The 24,383-nt window shown below is 46.8% G+C and overlaps 1 protein-coding gene across 1 annotated transcript in view; it reads left to right on the top strand.

The window, feature by feature from the left end:
* Positions 1–24,383, top strand: part of LOC119180349 (transmembrane protein 114) — a 144,389-nt gene that overhangs the window by 96,259 nt on the left and 23,747 nt on the right. The window contains exon 2 of the mRNA XM_037431536.2: positions 14,936–15,043. Within this exon, the coding sequence (XP_037287433.1) occupies positions 14,936–15,043 (108 nt within the window). The remainder of the gene's footprint in view (positions 1–14,935; positions 15,044–24,383) is intronic.

Genomic DNA, 24,383 nt, shown 5'->3' on the forward strand with positions numbered 1-24,383 from the left:
GAATCGAACCCACGACCTTCTGGTCCGTAGCCGGGCACCTCACAACCGTTATACGTCACCGCGGCGGACAGTCTACTATCGATGTCAGTGAGTCTCGTAGTACGATACGCGCAGTGGTGTGTATACTATGAGCTGTAATATATGCAGGAACAAGGAAGGAAAGTAGGGAGGAAAAGAACGGCAGGGAGGTTAACCAGCCTCTCTAGGTAGCCGGTTTGCTACCCTGCGCATGGGAGGGGGATGGGTGAGATGAAAGATAGAGAGCAGAGAGGGAAAAGAGATAAGCACAGCACAATCGGCAGCACACGCGCGCGCACACTCAGTCATAGGCCAGTCTTGTCTTTCGCGGTGTGTGACATAGCTGTTACAGCCGCTTGTTCCAAGTCCGTGTCGCGTAGGAAAAAAAGTTGGAAGAAAGTTTAAGCGGAAAGACAGGGAGGTTAGCCAGTTCTTAGACCGGCTGGCTACCCTGTGCTGGGGAAAGGGGTGAGGGGAATCAAAGATTTTAAAAAGAAATGTTGCCAAGAGAGAGAGAGAAATTACAAAAAACTTGCGACAAAGGAAAGGCAACATCGAAGAATATAAGACACTAAAGTCTGTCTCTGAGACCATTTGTCCGCAAAAAGCGCAGCAAAGCTTTCAAAGCCTTCTGGGCTGAGGATGGGCTCGGCCAATGACCCGGAATCCTTTGTTCCGACAAAGGCCGATCGTCCAGTCTATCCAGAGCTGCAGTGAGTTCTTGTCGCGTAGGAATTTCAACGGAGCTTTTGTCGCCTTCTGTTGCAGTGTCTAATAGAAGCATAGTTCGCGGACGTATACGTAGGGCACGAACGCTTGCCTTTATCCCATATATGCCCACTCCGTTTATGGCTGCGCCGATCTCTGCCCTTCCTTGAGGCTATACGAGTGGAGGAACCGCACGGATACGGCAAAAAGGCAGTCTATAACTGCGTTATACGACCGCAATAAAAGAGAGCTCGCATTCCTCGAGTCGGAGAATGCGGGATTATTATTCTCGCCGAAATGCTTTCTCTTCTTCGCGACCCGTGGATAGAATGTGAGGGGCGAAGAATGGGATAGAATGTGCTATGGGATAGAATGCACGACCAGTATGGCACCATATATGTGCGTCAGCCTTACGAACGTTTCGGTTGGAGGGCCTGCAATTAGTGAGATTGACGAAACGTTGGTAAAGCTTGTTTCGCACGTTTATCGTCTCTTTTCGAATTTCTTTCCACACACACACACACACACACACACACACACACACACACACACACGCGCGCGCGCGCATATATATATATATATATATATATATATATATATATATATATATATATATATATATATATATATATATATATATATATATATATATATATATATATATATATATATATATATATATATATATATACATTTCACTCTATTTAGTATGTACTTGTTTTTCAGTTGTTGCGTGTAATTGCAAGGAAAAGTTGTTGTACAAACGTATTCCCTTTGTTTCCTCCGTGTTCCCTTTCTTCGCCCGTCTTGTTTGGTCTACGGACTGCAGTATGTACTAAACGAAAAAAAAATATCTGAAAGATCACTCCTTGTTAAACAACGACATTCAACACGACACGACACGCGCACTTTCATCTCCGAAGCGCACTGAAGGGTGGAGCGTATATAGCTACCGTTGGTTCGTATTTAGGACTCGGCGCGCTATATTTGTGCGTTGCACATGTGAGTGATTGCTCGTAAAACCGGGTCACCATGCGTCGTTTCGGGCGGTATACCGCGCCGTGCTGCTTTCCTCGTCAACCGAGAATATATCTATACTACTTGACTGCACATCCTGTCGATGTGTGGTAAACTTCCTGCACAAGGCCTAATTCCCTCGACATTTAAACACACACACACACACACACACACACACACACACACACACACACACACACACACACACACACACACACACACACACACACACACACACACACACACACACACATATATATATATATATATATATATATATATATATATATATATATATATATATATATATATATATAGAGAGAGAGAGAGAGAGAGAGAGAGAGAGAGAGAGAGAGAGAGAGACGTTGCGAGGAAGGAAGCGCACTGGCTCCGTAGTAAAAACGGAAGCGAAAAAGCACGACTACACATACGTTTCGGCTGGTGGGCCAGCCTTCGTCAGTGTGACACTGACGAAGGCTGGCCCACCAGCCGAAACTCGGGCGACATCGGCCTTACTCGGGCGACATCGGGCCAATGGTCAGGCCGATGTCGCCCGAGTAACCGACTACGGTTCGCCTAGAGGAAGAGTGGTGCGCTGCTGTGTACGCACACTACGCTTGTAGCACACACTATATGACATGAGGAAGCTTCGGTTTAATACGCCTATAGCAACGTTTTTTTTTGCTCTTTCTCGTCCTGACGTCACGCTTTTAGCGGAGGAAGGAAACACTTCGAGAAAAATACGGGACGATGGCAGATGCTTAGTGCGCTAAACGACTCTGTTAGACATAATCTGGGGTCGATATGGTTCGTTGAAGACCGCAAACCCTGACGAAGACCGGTCCACCGGTCGAAACCGTCGGAAATGAAATTGAGGCAACCGCTTAGTTGTGTCTCTTTCCTGTCTCTCTCTCTCTCTCTCTCTCTCTCTATATATATATATATATATATACATATATATATATATATATATATATATATATATATATATACCATGTAGTAAGATGAGAGGGGAAAAAAACTGCAGTGTCTACTCGGATCAAAGGTGACGTTTTTTCATATAACACAAACTGTACAATTTCATTTTTTCAAAATTGATTGCTCTCGTAGTCTGTATTTTGATTTGAACAATGCTTTTTTACATTAATGTGGCTCCACTACTTTATATCAAATATTGTTCTTCACATTTAACCCGATCAAAAAACAAAAAAAACAGGAAAATGTTCTAAAAAAGTGGGGTGGTGGGTTATTATGCGGGGGTTACATACAGGTTTTCTTTCTCTCTTTGTAAAGTTATAGTTAAGGGTGCAAGTTGTAGGAGGCTAAGGGCGGGTTATGTGCGATAAAATACGAGAATCGCTGAGGTTTGGCGTCCCGAAACTACACCACAAATGCTACCATTTCGGCTCCATTGAAATGCAGCCGCCGCGGCTAAGCATTCAAACCCGCGACCTCCGGATTGAGCGTTCGCCATACCCTTTAGTCCAGCGTGGCGAGTCACTGTACATCGCATTAAGATGAGTTTCTATTCTGTTCTGTTTTAACTGTTTTTCTGTGAAGATTTTGAGGTACTTATTGCCTCGGCTACTCCATATCACAAAGTCCTGCAGCGAAAAATAAGATAATAATACAGAACGGTACCTAAAATTAACAATACGGAAAAAACATAATAGCACACTGAAACCAGTTCAAATAGCATACCAATACACAGTTTTCTTAGCGCAGTTCACACAGTCATAAAAGTTTCCTTTGTTTTTATATTTCAAGATGAATTCTACGGTTATTTAGCACTCACCCTGACGCTACAGTGTGGTTCCTGTGAATTTCTCACTAAATAGCTTTGAGAGCTGACACATGAACGTTGTATGCTTTCTGCCAATGAATTTCTATGCGTTACAAAGCTACGTAAGACGTGAACATGCTTGTGAAATATCTGCACACGATGTTACGTCATCGGCACCTACATCCGGAAAAAGTTCTTCCGGAACACCAAGTAACGTTCAAGTAGCAAACGGCGTCCACGGGGCCGATTACCATCGATTTCGCGAACAGCGACTCGCTCCTCGTCGACCATGCATTCTATCGAACGCACTTCCGCGTACAAAGCGCCAACCGACAGCTTCGAGTTCTTTCGTCCTTAAACAACGGCTGCCAACTCTGAAAGAGACGGGAGCACTTGTCACCCGGATGTCACGCCTAGAGGTCGCGCGGTGTCGCATCGAACGTTTCGTATAAAGACTTAAACGTCTCCCCTGACACCTCTGATCCATTTGTCTCACAAGGCCCAGTTTTCACGGTTTTTATTATTTGGAATAGTTTCCTTTTTTTTTCTATTGGTAACCTGTACGAGGCGCCACCAAACGGTGCTTTCGTCCTGTCTCCATTTCAAAGCAATGTGCTACTTGGACTCGTTCTTGTTCATTGAGTATAGCCCTTATAGCCAATGCAGGAAATCTGCGAAGCAGTGGGTGAACTTTTTTTTCCCTTTATTTTCTGTAGTGTATCGTTCCTCTACGCCTAAGTTACTCGCGTTTTCAAACTCGCTTTATCTTTTCTTCACTTCTCTCTGAGACAGACGTCTTCAAAATACATAAAGAAACGAAAGAGAAGAAAGGCATTACGTGACACAGAGAACGGGGGAAAAAAAATCGAAGAACGCTTTCCCTTCAAGTCTGCTACTAACAGGACCCGGATGTACCTGTCTGATGACCCCCCCCCCTCCTTTTGATCCTCTAATCCTCCCTTTTCGGTGTCGGGCCAGACAGTTCTCGTAGCAGCCGTCACTTACACCTACAAAGCAAAAAAAAAAAAAACACTACATTCACCCGACTGCATCACAAGCGCTCGAACCGCCCTCTAGCGTAACATCCTACGCAAAATCCCTCAACGTAACTGCAAAACGCAACGAGCGGACAAAAATAGAGTACACAGTAAACAATGAAGCTTAGATAAGAGAGAAGTCCTTAGTTGTCATCACGGAGCGATTAAGTTCCCAGAACCCTACGCGACGAAAAAGAATGAAAGAAACCCGTCTCCATGGATCTCTCCCTCTCTACACGAAACTCGATTCTTCGCCTCTTTGGCTGTTCGCGAGTACCACGCTTCGCTGCGGAGATGGCGCTGAAGAACACGCGAATTCGAGCGTTCTTTTCCTCGCTTCCCAACGTGCTCGAAGTGTGTGCGTGTTTTATCTATTTTCGAACCATTTATGTTTTTCGTCCGCTTCTTTTTATTTCGTCGTCTGCTTACACCCTCGAACCAGCTGCACATGGCATCGTCTGTCCGTTGCATACGTCGTCGTCTGCTTTCATGTTTGTTCTCGAAACGTCGTCTGCTACACAGTACATCGCTGTGCACACCGCCGCGCTCTTCTTCATTCAGGCGAAGAAGTGAGGCCACCGCGTCGCATAATAACGGGGCCTGGTCTCCGAGTGGCGTTGGGGGAGGCACCGGTCACTAAAAAGGCAGGGCGAGAAAAACAATAAACGAACGAAATAAAGAACCACCTCGACATCAAAGGAGCTCGGGCTAAGAAAGAGGGACGTCGGTGTGCCGTTCCATTGTCCTTGGTGCTAGTTTCATTCCGCGGCGCTCAGCGACGCGTGCAATGTTTCGCCCGCAACGCGGCGCTGCGCTCACTTACGGCATCTCGCGCGAGACGAAAAAGACACAAAAGAAAGGGAAAGGGGAACGCTTATGTACGATGCCGAGCTAAGCCTAACGTGGAGGAGGTGACGCCTAACCTTCTTGTCTCTCCTCCTCTCCTTGTCACACATCTCTCATTGTTATTAACGCCGCGTTTTGGTTTACTCTTTTCCGCCATAAATGGAGGGGGCGTTACTCTTCTACCTTACATACCTCTTGACTGCGCAGCTATGTTTTCTGGGTCGTTTGTGTGTATCTTTTTTTTTCTTAGCGAAAAAAAAAAAGTAGGTTTTTTGCGATGGTGGGTCTATTGCCCGTTTTTCGAGGTTCCATTCGGTAAGCCGTAATTTCATCCGCACCTGCGTGTTTGCGGGTGTTCGTGGAAACCCCATTCCGAGTGGCCCTGAATTTTTTTTCGGCGCTTTCAAGCGCCTCTGTACACATAGCGCACTTATTTTAGTTCCACGAGTTTATATATAGAGTCGGTCAGGTTCTAAAGTCAGGAAAGCCGAAAGGGGTGGTAATGTATAAAAAAAAGGAGCATAGACACGCACAGAAACAAAATAAAGAGAAGACGGTTAGATGTATGGCAGTACGAACTGGATGGAAAAAACCTATTCTGGAGAAATCGTCTGCTTATTCTTATTTTCGGTCGTCTGTTCTGTGGGGCGCAAATAGTGATACGGCGTCGTCTGCTCTTAAAAGCCGTCAGCCAGTTCGAACACGAATGAAGCGACTCCGTACGGACGTTAGGAGAGGCGCAAATTACATGGGAGCGCGTACGGCTTATATTTGCCAGCGTTGAAGCGCGTTTGACGGAGGAAAACAAAAAGAAATAATAACTGTGCCTATGTATAAACCGAAAGTTTGATTTTGTGTTTTCTTATTTCAAGGCTATAAAAAGGGCACGCGCTGTAAAAAAGGGGTTGAATTCCTGAGGTCGAACTTTTTTTCTATTTTCGCTTGAGGCTCACTCAGCTTTGGCCACGCCAAACGGTGACTTGTTTTCACTATTCTCTTTTTACTTTTTTAGGCTTAGAGCGCTTTGAGCTCCGCAAACGGTGCCTTTAAGCCTATGTCAAGGCTTTCAGGCCAACCTCTTTACTTGATGACCGGGTGCTGGAGTTCGCTTTCGTGGTCACGGTGTAGAAGACTATATTTCTCGCGTCTCAAGGCATGCGTGTTTTTTTCTTTTTTTCTCTATCTTCGTTTTTCTGTGAACAGCGGAGCAATAGAGAACCGGGTACTTCTCCCAAAAAAGGCGGGCAATTTGGCACACAATAGACCAAGAATTACCCCTCCCCCTCCCCTTTTTTTTTGCGTACGTTTCAAGTGAAAAATGGACTCCGCACTTATATACTACCAGAGCACGTTGTTATCAGAGGCGACCATTGTATCACAAACGCGGCTTTGACGCACTCTTTGTTTAATTTGTGTACTTGTTTGAATACGTGTGTTTTGCTTCGGTTCATCATCAGTGTCGAAAAAATTATGTAAAAACAAAACAAAAACAGGACAAAGATATGTTCTGACACAACACATCCGGGGATGTGTTCTGACAGATAACCCCGTGTTACGACCGCTTCTGAAAAATCACGAACGTTTCTAATAATTCGCAACTTTCACCACATAGAGAGGGCGCTGGTGCAAGCTCAACATGGCTGTCGTTTTGGGGGATCGTGCAGCCGTCGCGCCGGCAGCCGCCCCCCGGTGTGCCCGTCACTTCGACCTGCGTAGTACTTTTGGCTGCAGCCACCGTGTTGTTAAGGCTTTACTGGGAAGGTGATTGACTCTAGCATGTATTATATCGCACACTGCGTGTTGAGAAACGCGTGTGCGGCGTATATTGAAGGAAGAGAAGTTTCGAACGCCAGGCACATCGTCTGCTGCGGTGTACAGCTTTGTGAACGCTGCTCGTGCCACGTGCTCGTGCAAAGCAGGAAACCTCGCCATTGACTGCACGGCGTCTGCACAGCGGAATCCAACATATTTTGTGATTCCTTCTAGCTCAGCAAGCAAACAATAAATATTAAATCGTTGCTACTACGACTCGCGGTAACTGTCTGACTTCACAACAACCGTAGTATAAATTGCCAGCGCTGCCCCGCCGCGGTGGTCTAGTGGCTAAGGTACTCGGCTCCTGACCCGCAGGTCGCGGGTTCAAATCCCGGCTGCGGCGGCTGCCTTTCCGATGGAGGCGGAAATGTACTAGGCCCTTGTGCTCAGATTTGGGTGCACGTTAAAGAACCCCAGGTGGTCGTAATTTCCGGAGCCCTCCACTACGGCGTCTCTCATAATTATATGGTGGTTTTGGGACGTTAAACCCCACAAATCAATCAATAAATTGCCAGCGAGAAAACATAAAACACCAGAGAGCCGCCAAAGTGAGGCCGGCTGAACGATGGCATGAGCTGTCTGCGTGGACATGCCCCAAACGACAGTTTACGACGGATGCCGCATGGCGACGCCACCATCTATGAAAGTTGCGATTACCTCGAACTTTTACCCAAAACAGGGATACGATTTTGAATGAGAGACGCCGTATAATGGAGGGCTCCGGAAATTTCGACCACCTGGTGTTCTTTAGCGTGCACTCACATCTCACAGTGTAGACGAATCCTCTGCACTTTCGCCTCTATCGAAATGAGAGCACCGCAGCCGGTATCGAACCCGCGTCCTTCGGGTCATCGGCCCAGCACCGTGTAGCCACTTCTTCACCGCGACGGGCAACGTGGGCGTTTGTTGTGTGCGAACATTGTTGTCCATATTTATGGACATTTCCATGCCTAAAATATGAATTACTCAATGGCTATTGCCAATTACAGGATGCCAATTATCATCTGACAGCCCCGCCGCGGTGGTTTAGTGGCTAAGGTAATCGACTGCTGACCCGCAGGTCGCGGGATCGAATCTCGGCTGCGGCGGCTGCATTTTCGATGGAGGCGGAAATGCTGTGTAGGCCCGTTTGCTCAGATTTGGGTGCTCGTTGAAGAACCCCAGGTGGTCGAAATTTCCGGAGCCCTCCACTACACGGCGTCTGTCTCATAATCATATGGTGGTTTTCGGCCGTTAAACCCCACAAATCAATCAAGTATTATGTGACAGGAGTAGCCGAGGCCGTACCTAGCCAGTGGCCACCACCCAAATCTTTAAACATGCTTAATAATAAAAGAGGACACTCGTTCGTATAAAGGGACAAAGAAACAAGAAGATACGAGAATCATAAATATAATTCGCCTCGGTGCTTACGGAAGTGGAGCAGCAAGCTATGGCGAGAACACTTGCTATAGTTGCAATGCACGCTAAACTTTTTATTTCCGGTGGCTGGCACGCTTCCGCAATTTTTTCTTCTCCTCCGCATGCGGTGATGGGCGACCGTGAATGCGTGGCAAGGTGACGGTATGTCTTGAAGAAAGTTTTTTTTTATTTCTTTATTTGCGGTGGGAAAGGAGAGAAGGGAGGGGGGACTGAGCGGGGGAGACACGTTACCCGCAGCGAGGGGACAAGTTCAAGTTCGTGAGCGTGCTCTCAGTCGGCGCATTCAATTCGATCGTCTCATCGTCGTGCTCCGATATTACGCGCACGAAACTGGTTCGATTCGCCGCCGGAAGCTGCACGATTTTCGATTTTCGAGGTCAGTTCGAGGCCGCCGCATCTGTAAACCGAACAGCACCACTCGTGTCGTGCGTATACAAAGGTCAGTTACGATTAATGATGCGTTGTGGCCGGTTGTTAGTTAATTACGTGTTAAATATGAAGCCGATGTGTATACGTGTGCGTTACTGGTGTGTGCATGCGTTTACTATGTCACTGATTATGCAGACGCCCCGCCGCGGTGGTCTATAGTGGCTAAGGTACTCGGCTGCTGACCCGCAGGTCACGGGTTCGATTCCCGGCTGCGACGGCTGCATTTCCGATGGAGGCGGAAATGTTGTAGGCCCGTGTACTCAGATTTGGGTGCACGTTAAAGAACCCCAGGTGGTTGAAATTACCGGAGCCCTCCACTACGGCGTCTCTCATAATCGAATGGTGGTTTTGGGACGTTAAACCCCACAAATCAATCAATCAATCAAGTGATTATGCAGACAGTGTTAGTCACGAGAAGGTCAAGACTTCGTCAGGTTTTTCAGTTTTGGGTCTTTGCCACCTGCAGGGGAATTTCGTATGTTTTATGCAAATAAACAATGTTCAATTTTTCATCACATCTACTGAATTGCTTCCAGAAAGAAAACAGTAGTAAAAAGTTGTTCATTCGAGGAAATGTATACAGGAGTACCGAATAGCTTGTATAGACTGAAATGAATTGAAGAATAAGAAGGCGGTTAGCGCATTTGGTTGGCATTCTCAAATCATGAGTGGTATAGTGCACCACTATCCCTAAAGAGAAAGGTATATGACAGCTGCATCTTACCGGTGCCTACGTATGCAGAGCAGAGACGTGGAGGCTTACATATAAAAAGGGTTCAGCTAAAGTTGCGGACGACGCAGCGGGTCGTGACAAAGGAAAATGATGGGGGCTAACGTTACGAGACAGGAAGAGAGCAGAGTGGGTCAGCGAACACAAAGGGGTTAAAGATATGGTATGGTAGAAACCAAGGAGAAAAAACGGACATGAGCAGGTCATATGCTGGGTAGGCAAGGTAACAACTGATCATTAAGAGTGACAGACTGGATGCCGAAAAGCGGACGAGCGTGAGGAGTGACAGACGTTACGAGAGAAGACGAGAAACGTGGCGGTAGAATAGCACAGGACCGGGTTGATTGGAGGAACATGGAAGATGATGGTGATAAGGAAAAAGGTGCAAGGGAGTTTAATAGTGACGCCAGGTAGTAGGCAGACAGCCTGTATACGGACAAAAATACTCGAACGGTGCAGCGTCCACTGCTGGTGCACGCACACGCTCGCGCTATAGAGGTCGTCCCACTGGTCATTTACCTTGCGAATCGACCACTACAAAAGGGGAGGAAACTGAAAATTTGTAGTGATGTGGCCGCACTTTGCCTATTTCTTGATCCCAGCCAATTATTCTGTTCTGGTTTAGGCGAGGAAAAAAAACGATATCCAGGCTACATTGGATTGTATTGATATGGCTGTACCCTTTAGATCGGCATGAAGGCTCTAGGGCGCCACCTCTCGGGCTGTTGACATGAGAGCATCTCCCGAAAGTGCACTGCTGAGGCTTATAACGTCAGCTTTTGTACTTTTGTGCAATAGTTATGAGAGGAGGCTATCCTTCCTCCTCCGTACAAAACACCTATAGACCCATTCCACGTTTGTAAACACAGGTAGGCCGACGTCGACATTATGGGTGAAATTATAGCGACGTCTGCACGTAACTTTCGTCATAAGCACTGGGGGCTGCGATGTGCGCAAACAAACACAAAACTACGTTGTGAGACGCGACTCACGTCCAACCGCGACGCAGCTCGTCGGCATACCGTTTTTTTTACTCGTTCCGTGACTGAATAACACCACACGCACCATTGAAAACCCAGCAGAAACTGCGGTATGCAGAACGTCTTTTGCCTACCACGACAGCGCCACAGCATTTTTGTGATGTAAATACGGTGGAATTAGTCTATAGGCAGACCTTTATATAGATTGAGCAAACAGCTTGACTTCGTGCCCGCACAAGGACTTCCGGGTCACACGATCTCGTGCAAGCGGACCGACAGCGACAAAGAAAAAAAAAAAGCGGCTGTGCCCTTGGACCAACAACAGTGGAGTTACTGCGAACAACGTATATACTAATATAGCGCCCGTGTGGTATAGTATGTGTGAATGTGGTACACAGTGTGTGCAGTTTCGCAGCGTCGAAGGTCGCTCGCCGCGGGCGCTTTTTCACGGGCGTGCGAACGAACGTGGCCACAAGCTGAGTAAGACACGCCTTATTAAACACGCCTCTCAGTGTCCCATTGTGTGCCGCGTCGCGCTCGCCTAACCACGTCGCTTTCTCTCTCTCTTTCTTTCGCGAGGTGGCGTCGCAGGCACCCACCACAACATAAAGAAAGAGTGAACTTAAACAGTATAGGCATAAGATAGGCAGCGGCACACACCGTGATAGCAAAGCGCATCGCAACCTTGAAGTTACTTTGTTATACAGGCCACATCGGGTAATGATTCCGTTCTATCCGTCTAAAGGGCACACACCGCAAAGCATATTGTGACGACGCGAGATTGACGAGCACACAAAGCGCCTCAAACAAATACGATTTATCGATCGCAGGAAACGGACTGCAACGACTTCTTCGTCTTTTGCCCTCGACCAAAGGCACTCGCGCTGCTTTGTTGTCCTCACCACTGGCACATACGCGCGGTATTATTCCCCCTTTAAAAAAAAAAAAAAACATCGGCCCGATGTTAAACGTTTGAGAAGCAAGGCGAAACCAAAACTGCACAGTTAGTCAATGAAAGTAGGGCTTCATCCGAAGCACGTGGACAATTTCTGGTGAATGTCTGCGCCGCTTTGAACACTGCACGCCGTCCGGAACAACCTCGTAGTTGACGAACCTCGTAGTTGACGTCACTAATGCGTCGCACAACCTTGTAGGGTCCGAAGTATCTTCGCAACAGCTTTTCGGAGAGCCCACGCTGACGAATAGGTGTCCAGACCCATACTTTGTCGTCCACGTTGTATATGACGGGTCTGTGCCGGAGGTTGTAATACTTGGCATCGTCGTCTTGCTGTTTGGTGATTCGAAACCTGGCAAGTTGTCTAGCTTCTTCTGCTAGCTGGGTAGTAAAGGTGACCTATTTTAAAACTTACGCAGCGCATAGCATACTTGCAAAGTTGTAAATATCTCAATTGGTCCAAGCTGCCGCACTTCTGGTTATAAAGGTCACATCGATGAAAAGAGCACACGCTGTGCATAGCATACACGATGAGTTCGTTTAGTGCGCGCCACCTTCAAGGCTCGTCATTGTGTGAAACGAAAATAAACAGCGTAAAAAATTGGCTGTGACTTCGACTCCGTTATGCCTGGGTGTGCGTAGCGAGAGGTACGATTAATCTTGTGGTTCAGCTGTGTTCTGTGTACGGTTACGCCTTTCGAAGCGTGCGGCTCGTTCTTCCTCCGTCTCTTCGGCTCGCTGCCTTTACTCTTGGTTTCGTTCGGACGACGAAACCTGATTCATTTTAGTCTCTTCGACTCACTTTCCGTGTCTGCCGACGATTACCACCGAGTCGCCCATTTCATGCATACGATTCAGTGCCGGCTTCGCTTCTGTGTTGCACTAGGTGGCGCTGCCAGCTGCGGCTGTTGCTAGGCAACGTCTAAAGTCGCGGTGCGGCCACCGGCCACAGCGAAACGGCGAGATCACGGCCAATGTCGCCACAACAAGGGGGACGAACAAGAAACGAGAAACACGACATCGGGTTTTGCCGACTCCGCCTCTGACGTCATGCCAGGTGGCGCTGCCAGCTGCGGCGGTTGCTTGGCAACGTCTGAAGTCGCGGTGCGGCCACCGGCCACAGCGAAACGGCGAGATCACGGCCAATGTTGCCACAACAATAGGGACGAACAAGAAGCGAAAAACTCGACATCGCACTGTTTGTTTCGTTCACGGATGGAAGCACGCGAAATCACCCAACGAACCATTGTGACGCAATACATTCGTGACACAAGCCACTTCGTCGTAACGGTCACGCCACGCTTTCAGTATGATTGATTGATTGATTTGTGGGGTTTAACGTCCCAAAACCACTATTTGATTATGAGAGACGCCGTAGTGGAGGGCTCCGGAAATTTTGACCACCTGGGGTTCTTTAACGTGCACCCAAATCTGAGTACATGGGCTTACAGCATTTCCGCCTCCATCGGAAATGCAGCCGCCACAGCCGGGATTTGATCCCGCGACCTGCGGGTCAGCAGCCGAGCACCTTTGCCACTAGACCACCGTGGCGGGGCGCTTTCAGTATGGCCTGGATGTAAGGAATACTTTGCGAAGCAGGTGGCTCTCCTGATACCGCCGAACACATCTCGCGCGTCTGCCATCGATATATCACGCAAACTGATGGCCACGGGGCTTCTGTACTTGAAATCTACGGAGCAACAAGTATCAGAAAAAAGTTCTGTTGGCAACTCCACCTCGTCATCAGGCGGAACCGAACACATTTTCGCGCGAGGCTGACCTCGACAAGAGACTGTAAATGATTTTTAGACATTCAAAAGGTTGCTTCTCCGCCACCTTTGTCCTCCTCATAAGCACCACTTTCTCTCCCCTCTTGGTCGTCTCCTCCCCACTCCTAACCCTGAGTGGCAGGTTGGAAAGCTGAATCAGGCAGACTTCTCAGATTGTCTACAACGACAGACCTCTGCCTCAGTAGTTAGTGTCCCTCTACATGCCAATGACATTTTCTACAAATGGCAAACGTTTCTGAGCGCTCGATGTACTTTGCTGAGAGCTTCACGTAACTGCCTGTGAGTTGTTTAGAGCGTAGTGTGGACTATTGACAGAGGTACACGTATTTCCTGGAAGAGGGGCAGTAAGTTGTTACGAATCATAGCCTCAAATATAAAATTTTTCTTTTAGAACAGGGTTGCCAGATGATACCGAGCAAGAAAGTCAATACTCATCACAAAAGAAGCAGAAACATGGCAAGTTTTCTGTTATTGAAAATATTTTTAATAATAGTTTCAAAAATCACTAAAAAGGGCTTTTCCATGAAACGGTTCTCCGCGAATATAGACGGCGACATCAGCGTGGACATTATGAACCTTAGGACGCAGCTTTTTCGTCGTCTACTCTTTGTGTCACTTATGTCACTCAACTTGCGTTACAAGGGGAACGCTCGGGTAATGTACGTTTGATTACTCACTTATACGATACTCAGAGCTTCGCCCACTCCTTCACTTCGAGGAGGTGCACAGTTTTTTTATTTATCTTTTTTTTGCGAGCGCATCGAGGGAGGAGGTTTTAAATAAATTTAACCACCTCGGTACCAATAAGCCTTCTGTCTCTCTGTCTCTCTCTCTCGTTGTAAGGCTATTTAATTGTAGAGCCGTTCGAACGTATACACATAATTTCAATTCGTCGAAAATGACTGCTCATAATTTTCGGAAAGTTGGTGGATGTTATTTCATGATCGGTGATGGATGAATGGAAGTTGGATGATGGATTGGATGGACAGTGGGCGTATTGGATACGGGTTAATGGATTTGGAGCGGTGAACTAGGTCGCATGGATGAGCTGGATGAATGACAGCATGGAGTGTATTGGATTGGACGAGGACACTTCCTTTGTGGAGTATGTATAGTAAACTTTCCACACTCTTACCGATCTGAGTACTGATGAAGCGTTTGTTCTCTGAGATGTGGTCAACCATGTACACGTGGAATGGATGGATAAAGCGGCTCACGTGGCATAAAGAATAGATAGATGGTTGGACCTCAAGACTCAATACATAGAGAACAGCCCACGTAACAGTGCGTGAAGAGGCCATGGTTCTGATTGCATTCACAGTATACACCGATTTCGTTGTTGCGAAGTAGCCCTTTCGGTATATTGTTCAGTGGCTAACGGATTGTTCCTGTCTTGTATTCACAGTGGAGACCTTCATGTCCCCGGTGCAGACGGATTGCGTCAACGTCAACTACTACATCCCCGAGAACGAGGAGTCGGACGGATTCTCGGAGCAGCGCTGGGAACGACTCCGTGAGTATAGCTTGATTCAACTGAATTCAAAGCGATTCAAATCAAATCATTTTCGTACACCTTTAACTACCATGTGTTTCTGTTTGATTCGCTGTAAAATAACCTCTTGTTCCCTCCGGTCACACAAATCACATTTGATTAGCGTTATATACCCACCTAACGATTATTTGAATGCGTGCGTTACGTTAATTCGCACTAAATCACATTTAATTTACGTTTGGTTAACGTTAACTATCACCAAGGCAACACGTGACTTTTGGTACCATTCAGGTTATCACCGGCGGATTTTCTAGCACCTGATAAATATCTCTCTCGCTTTGAAAAGAGAATAGTTTGGGAATCAGACTTCCGTACTACAGCCCACACTTTAAATCCTGTTTTAGAAGCAGCTTTAACGTCTCATTTCGTATGCAAATAAAATACACCGCGCCTACGCATCGTTCCCGGGTGCCCGCGAGACGTCATTTGCCGTTAGATACCCGGTATAGGTGGGTTCAAGTGACTGGTCATAGCCAAAAAACTGCCACAGTCGCATTTAAATTAAAACAACGTGGGTTGCTCGACTGCAGTTAAACATTTATTACCGCTAAATTCCGAACAAGCACCCGCCTCCCTTCTTCGGGAGATTTTCAAATAAGCGTCCTCTTCATAGCTACCGCCATTTTCACTGTTTAATTCAGTGTTGAATCAACTTATCCAACATAACATTTCTTTGAAAGCATGAGTGCGCATTCTTTATATTTAGCGACTCTTCCGCCGCGGGTGGGGGAGGGAGGCGGGTAGAAGAGAAGTTTCTCGGTAGTTTACGGTGTGTGGACTGTGCATACGCGCTATAGGCACTCGACAGTGGACCAGAGTGCGCGACGAATCTTTTTGGGCCGCCTCGGAATTGTTGGTACCGACCGGAAATGAAACTCTCGCTAAACACATTGAGACGCCAATGCGTGCACGGCCGTTTTTGGGGCGCGTTGTCAAAGAAGGCTTTCTAGGCGCTTACATACTCAGCCGCGGCCCTTACATAATCAGCTCGGAACTAAAAAAACAAAATAATATGCACGTGCAAGTTCGGTTTTGCTGCGCCTACTCGCTAGGCTGTGTGTTCTCAACGTTACTAGATACTTTTTGTTCTGGCGCTACCATCAGATCTCGTAAACTGCGTTGCCGGGTGCCTATAGGAATAGCTAAACAACTGCTGCCTACGCAAGGCGAGAGAAGAGAACTATAGTTCGGGATTTCACGGTATAGATGTGCACTGTGCATGTCCGTGTTTTGTGACGCTATTCGCGGTTTAGATACTCGCTCCGTTTGTCGATTGAAATGGCTTACAGGCAGCTAAACAACTGCTGTAATACGCATTAAAAAACAAAGAGTTAGAACAACGCGGGTCACTCCACTGCTTGACAGTTACATAGCGAAACGCGCGACGAGGTCGCGTCGCCCAAATTCCCGCGCTCCGCCGCGACCTCGCGCGTCACAATGCGGCAGTCGCGAGGCCTCCCCTTTTAATAGTGTCGTCCATTCGGGAGCGATTGTTCGTTTCGACGAGGCAGCATCGATGCCAGCGGGCAGAACAAAAGAACCATTTGACGGTGCTGCCTGTGTGGACGAGGCCTCGTATCCTTGACGCGTACAAGGCAGATGGATGTAAGGAAAAAAATAAATAAATAAAGGAAAGCTGCCGACCTATTTTGCATCCCCCCCCCCACAAATGCACTTCGTATAGAGACGATTCGATTGTTGGTTGGTCGGTTTGTTCCAGGCGCAACCCACACCGGCCGATCGGCCATGAATCAGGCGGATGTATGTTGTCGTATACAGAAATTATACGTAACTACGAGAAACGAATATGTTCAGGAGTTTAGAAAGTAACTTACTAGTGATAGAAACAGGAAACAACCATGGCGATGCCAAGGAAATTGAAGAACTTTATTATTAAATATATGTTCTTGCTTATTTTTGTTAGTCCGAGAGAGCCATAACTATATTTGCGATGCTTGGTTCCGTTTTTTTCATTTCACTTAGCATTACGTGTGTTTGAAAACCGTGATCATTTCTTTAATAAGCCTTCTTTTTTATTCTTGTTTACTCATTGTAGTATTGCTTTAATGGCACCTTTTCAGTCAGTTTTCCTGCCAGCATAAAACATGATAAAATCATTTTTCGAGCTAAGCTATGAAAAAAAAAGCACACCTGTAGTCTAGTAATGCGAGTACTAACTAAACTATATATAATAACATTTTAAAACAGAAGGCTTCAGCGAAGTCTGCCGTATTTTTACGCATGTACTATTAGCACTAGCAAACATTCACTGTCTGTTCCTGTGACAGTGTAATGAAATAATATAAATATACATGGCTCTTGCTATTCTACGCTGAGCCGGTGAAATCTTTGCGCTGTATTACGCATAGCTTAAAAAAATTGCGGCTAATTAGGTGTACAAGTCCCCAAGAGGTACGTAGCCTGGCATCGCCTAAACGTGGTAATTTCGGCAAATTGAATAATTAACGAACATGAAAATAAATTCTTCTAACTGCGCACCTGTGCAGTCCTAGACTTTGATGCCTTGCGCTGCCACTAACGCCTTCAACTTGTATCAACCCAATCGAGATGTAGCTTTGACCCCTTCATTGCACAAGCCGTAATATTTGACGCATGACTCGGGTATGACAACTTGCGCGCTTCACTCGCATTGCGTGACAAACCAGCCATTCAAAGCACTCGTATTTCAAAATACATGGAATTTAAAACAATACGTTTTCTGCTTCTCTTTTTGTTGGTTGAGGAAATGACCCTACTATAGCCAAGAAATAGCCTGAAAAAAAAATAGCTCGGAATGAACCGTAGGCTTCAGCCTTGTAAATATACAACAGCGGTTTAGTTAAGGTTTATAAAGAATAGGCTTAGTTCAGAAGATGCACGCAGTAAGTTATCCCCCCCCCCCACGCACACACGTATTTTCTCAGTCTTTTTTTTTTGTCTAAAAAGAAACAATCAGCCTGAACCGACCTATTAGAACGCTCAACCGGCCTGAAATCGTCTCTTACGCGGACGCCATGACCTGCGTGAAAATTCAGTAAATGAGCAAACGAAATACACATGATTACTTCTCGTGAAACAAAAGGATTAGCAATTAAGCAGATGAAGGGACGCAGCCGCTCGAGGCGCGGCAGCTAATGACCGCGTAATTAATTTACCCGTTACGCGGGAATCTGCCTAGCTTCCGCCCCCGGATACGCAATCGCGGGTTGAGGGCCGTAGGGGGCGCTGATAGCAGCTATGTAGGCCTAGCTTCTGCTGCAGCCTCGCGTCCGCATTCCTCCCAAGCACGCTTTCTTATTTCTTTTTTTTTTCATCGCAGTGTGTCTCCGTAAGTCCTCCTGCTCCCACTTTCGCTGGTTGCACGCATGCAACCACGTAAAGAGAAGCCGAACACGACACTGTGACCCGTTGCGCCGCTCAGTGGCCTCGTTTTCGCCATTATAAGACCTGCCGGCATGCAGCGCCCTCGCGCGGTCGCCGTGACAACTGCGTACCCCCCTCTCGTCTGCGTCATTCCCCCGAAGGTGACATTCTCGTAGCCGCGTTGTTTTCCTGCAATACTCATTAGAGGCAACTACGACGCCGCGATTGTTGAACCAACATGGGAATGATGGGCGGTATACATGAATTCGCCTAGTCTTTGTATTTGCGGCTTTGAACACACTTTTAAATTTTATTATCATTATGGGATAACCCATAATGTAGACAGGATAACCGCTGGTCATCAAGGGATACTAACTGGATTCCCAGAGAAGGGAAGCGGGTTGGGGGGAGACAAAAGGTTAGGTGGGCAGATGAGATTAAGAAGTTTGCGGGTGTAAATTGGCAGCAGCAAGCACAAGACCGGGTTAACTGGCGGAACATGGGAGAGGCCTTTGTCCTGCAGTGGACGTAGTCAGGCTGATGATGATGATCATTATGGGAGAAGTGCCATGGGGTCTGGGCGTGTCATGTTCTCGTCACAGTCCCATCGTGAAATGGTACGCGTCACAAAACTTGGGTTAGTGCCAGAACTCGTCACCGGTTTATGTTATGCATATCTTCAGTTCAAGGTTCGTCGATCACAGTCTAAAGCATTACGTCTGGCTTAGCACAGGATGCCCCACGAAATTCACCAAGGCGCCCAAGTTTCTTAGCTCGTGCTCAGATTCGGGCGCACGTTAAAAAACCCCAAATGGTCGAAATTTCCGGAGCCCTCCACAACGGCGTCTCTCATAATCATATCGTGGGTTTGGTGCGTTAAACCCCGCATATCAATCAATCAAGTTTCTTATCTAAAACGAGATACGCAAACACGTGTGCCTACGGTAAACTCATCTATTTGAAACACGACTTCTCGAAAACATACATGCAAAAAATGACGATGAATGCGCGTTCGTCGACTGGTGGCAGGTAAAGCAATAGACCATTTTGTCAAAATTGTAAAGTTAGCTTTCATGCTATTCAGTTTGAACAACTTGTCACTTAGTGTAAATAGCCTGTTCAAGCGGGGTTTGCTTACGCAGTGACGTGGAAAATGTTCAGTCACCTTTCTTGATATGGACATTCACAGTAGACAAGTCCCAGCACGTCCAGCTATAGGACTGCGTCTACGCCTGAAGCACGACAGGTGCCGCCATTACTTGTGCAAACATGCAGTGAAGAGAAGCGCACTGGCGAATATTGAAAAAGGGTCCATTCTGTGGTAAACATCGGCGCACAATGCAAGCTTCTTCGGTTTTCAAACAGTTGAGCTGAAACAGCCCTCTGTGTACATGCCCATTTGCCACATTTTTGTTTCGGATAAAAGAGTGGCTCGTTGCGAACAGCGGTCGAGGGGGGCGAAGTGGAATTGCTGAACGTTAGCTGCACTTCGTTAACTTCGTCTTGTGACAAAGCGGCTATACAGGCCGCACGGGGCCAAAGGGGTCGTACAGAACGAAGTTTTTTTTTTTCTTACAAATCTACGACGAAGTAGTAGCCACTCTTCCCACGGTGGCTGGAACACCTTCTCGCGTAATACTAGGGAAACACAGCGCTCTTTGCAGATAATGTAGTTTCAGAACAATGCGCCGGAGGCAAATCTGTAATAAAACAATAGGAGTAACCTTTGACAAGAACAAAAAAAATCGCAGCATATCCACGGAGTGAATGATGATTGGTGCGGCGCAGCGTTCGTCAGTCTGTTTGTCCATTCGTTCTTGCGTCCGCCTATCCGTGTGATCCTTGGTGCATCCGTCCGTTTGTTCATTCGTCTGTCTGTCCATCCATCTCTTTTTGCGGCCATCCCTCTGTCTGTCCATCCGTCCGTGCGCCCCTCTGTCTGTCCGTCCGTGCGTGTGTCAGTCCGTTCGTCCGTCCATATGTCTAGAAAAAAGTCCAAGCACAGCCATCTCACATCTTTTCATCATGTATTCATCATATACAAGTGCCCCCATCCAGCAGACATTGTAAGGACCGCTATTTCGGGTATGTGCCACTGGTGGTTACGTACTACGAGGGACGCACAAGCCACGCCATAAGGAGCTTCGCCCCTAAAAACCAATACTCAACAATCAACAGAGCCACTAGTACGTTCCAAGCAGTAAGTACGAAGTCGAGGCAAGTCTATGTACCACTCATACGCAGCGCCACACTTCCCTGTTTTAAATACCAACGCAACAGCGTTAAAGAGCTCGTTTCGCAAAAATTCCCGCGTCAGTGTTGGCGTCTTTGCATGGTTGTGATCGAAAAATCATCATCATGTGCGTGACCGAAAAATCGAGAAGTATGCAAATAAAACAAATGATACAAATTACGGGTCCAAGTGGAGGTCGAACCAGGGTCGTTTTCGTTGCAAGCGGTACACATTCTACCACACAGCCACTTGTCTGCTTGGGAATTCAGTGAAAAGAACTTCCTCTGCTTGGAAATGCAGTGAAAGTAACTTTCAAGCTTTAAAAACAACGAGCTCAAACGAACTCGAACTCAACTAATCGTACTCTGCGACGGCCGTTAGGGATAATAGGTGCGCTTGCTGTACCTTACTCGATCTTGTATAGTTGAACAGTGTATATGCTTCACGATGCAACATGAGATATTGCAGCAATGATAGTACAAGTGTCCATTGCCTGCGGCCGTCAGAAAATGTGATTATCACGATGTCTTCATGGTTTAAAGCCCCTCGCTCACTAGAAGAGGCACACACGTTACAGCGCGTATTGCGTTAGGGCCACGCTATAGTGGGTGCATGGCAAGTTCGAAATGGTTTCATGCACAAAGTGTATGAAGCACGTAGTAAACATCGCTAATTTTTCTACGAAACTCTGTCTAGCAGACGACGATGAAGAGAATACAGACGGCGGTTTGAGGACTATAACAGACGATGCGAAACGGACGGCTAACGGACAATAGGCAGGTCAGAATAACCGATAAGCGGGAGGTTAGAAGAACGAATGAATGAACTGACGACGGTTATGGGACTAGCAGACGACGAAGAAGCACCAAGAAGACGACAAAAACTATGTGCAGGGGCCAGAAGTACATAAAAGAAAAACATACACACAAGATATAGACGAACGAGTGTATGAACAAATGGCGATTAACCCGAACTAGCAGTCGAACAATATGAAGGTGCAGATGGACCACACCCAAAAGCTGGATGGGTATACATCCACAATGCAGCAACTACCGAGTTTTGCGTACTTAAGATGTGTGGCTCGGCTTTCCACTCGACAAACTGTGGGATACTCTGCGAAGGCCGTTAGGGAGAATAGGTGCGCTTACTGTACATTACTCGATCTTGCATAGTTGAACAGAATGCACAATTATTGTTTGCCGTATGGTAACAACACAGTGAACATAGTATTAGGTAATTTGGCAGATAATTAATTGATTTTGATTCAGATTACGTGGAGACAACATTTATGTTATGACAGCGCGCCATAGGTACTGTTTAAAGAGCGCCGGCAAGCAGCCAACGTTATATAGCCGGTACTTATCGTGCCCAAATGCACACAAATTTCGAATTCGGTTAGTCATACCTTGTTACAGAATGTATGCGTAAGGAACCGACCTATAAAGTCTTCAGAAAGTTCTAGGTATAATATTTTAATTTACATTAGGAGAAAATACGGGAATAATATCTTGTGCGTTTGGTCCCTCAATACAAAGGTAGTAGATAGGATGTGTTTACGAACTTTTCCAGTTGAATTCTCGGCGTAATCGATAATATTATCACGACGAAGGAAGCCAGGCACACGTCAGTCATTACGCCTTTTGTTAATATCACATCTTTATTAGGCTGCCATTATCATCTGGCTGCGTTTTGTAATTGAGTCATTTGAATTGATAAAGACTTCCGAGTTATTTCCCTGAAGCATTCTTCGGTTAGAGTTCATCATTTATATGGGTATAGCGCACGACAAAAAAAAAAAAAGAGAGAGACACACATACACAGCGCTGTGTGTGTCTCTCTCTTTTTGTGTCCTTGTCTTGGTGCGCTATACCCATATAAATGATGAACCTTAACCAAAGTAGCCCGGCAATGCACCTTAGCAAATTTAGGTTAGAGATCATCGACGAGACTGTCGCATACAGGCCATGGTCACATTTGTCTAAATAGCGACAATAAAATTGACACAGATTACTAAAACGAAGTAGTACGGCTCTTACAATATATAGTATGCCTCAAGTAAGTCTTCATCACAATAATAAAGAAGAAGAAAAATATACCGCAATAGGTAATCAAGCAAAGTAAGCAGACAAAGACGGGTAAATGTCAAGCAGATGTAAAAAAAGGCACGAAAGCAATACGCAGAGATAAAAACGCAGATGATAAGCAGACGAAAAAATGACAAACGTAAGCAGACGACAACACGCAAAGGCGTTGCAGGCCACGTCAACGATGTCCACACGATGGCGTGCTTTATTGTCGGTGGCGAAGGCGCACAACGCGGGAACAGAGGCAGCAGCCCCAAAGGCCAGCGAGGTGAAACATTCAGCATGCGACAACAATGGCCGATATAATACCACTGGCGCAATAAAAGCCGCGAAGCCTTCCTCCCTCCTGGTTTCTTGTTTCGAGAGTCTTCGCCGAGTGCCGCCACAGTCGCATCGCACGTACGTCGTCGTGCGCTCACGCAGAACAGACGACGAAAAAACGAAACGGGCAGACAACTCAATAACCGGACGAGACAATGTTGGTACTATAGCAGCCGACGCTATAGACAGCGTCAGCCATAACTTATCCAGCAGTATAGCTATTTCCAGTAGCACGCGAGTACATAAAACGTTGCATTCGGTCAGAAATATAACGCTGTGTAACACTAGGTGGGCGGACGATGCAAAAGAACACTGAGTCCGAAGGAAAAAAGACCCAACAAGCGTCCGCAGCGCCGGCTGTGGTTTTCCACAGCAGCGTGCCCATTGTCTTGTGCTATCCGTTATACAGTCATCCAGGAGTATAAAGGCCCTTCGGGAAAACGCTAAACAAATGAGGACACGCGATAACAAGGAAAAGAAACTGAGACGAGGCGAAACCCTCCCGAGTCTTTTGAGTCACGTTGTCCCCTGGCGCATACTGAGTTGGATATGTAAGCTATTGTATACCGTCTTCCTCCTACTTGTACTTCCTCTTGTTTTCCGTAGAATCAACAGCGTAACGACGGAAGAAGCGACGGCACGCCGACCCTATATTGACCGTTACGCCCCATTCGGTGATCCCACGTCGCTTGCGCCTAAGCCTAAACGGCTCGACGCGCGCAGGTTTTAGCGACAAGACCAATGAGGCGGTGCTTTGGGGAAGAAGAAACACCACCATCGCGAAAAAACACACATGCTTGCTCACCTGCGCGACGCGACCCGAAGCTGCAGCGAAACGATCAAATTCCCCCTCCCCCGCTCTCTCCTCCCCGAATCCCCCGCTAACCGCTTTCAGCTGGCACGATCCTCATTCACCGCCCGTTGAAAGCGAACAAAAAAAGAAATACATAAAAGATCGCCCGACTCTGTGGTCCGTAGAGAAGGTCGACTCTGGGTCACCGAAGGTTATTGCTGCGTCGTTCCCATCTAACGGCGCTCTTTTTTTTTTATCTATCTCTCTTTTTGTACTCATCCCGTTCATCGCGCCATCCTTCCTCGCATTCACTGTATCTCTCATTCTCGTACGCTAACAGCCTCTCCAGAATAACGCCGATTCCGGCAAACCGCTGGAACGTGCGTCGCTACCGGAAAAGTTTAACCCTGCGTCGTCGCCGTCATTAGGGCTAACTTGTTGCACGACGCATACCACGAAAGATCCCATTAATAGTATGATAGCATATAGATGGCGCTTCGGCAACCT

This window comes from Rhipicephalus microplus, chromosome 7 (assembly GCF_043290135.1).
Source record: "Rhipicephalus microplus isolate Deutch F79 chromosome 7, USDA_Rmic, whole genome shotgun sequence".
NCBI classification, from domain to species: domain Eukaryota; kingdom Metazoa; phylum Arthropoda; class Arachnida; order Ixodida; family Ixodidae; genus Rhipicephalus; species Rhipicephalus microplus.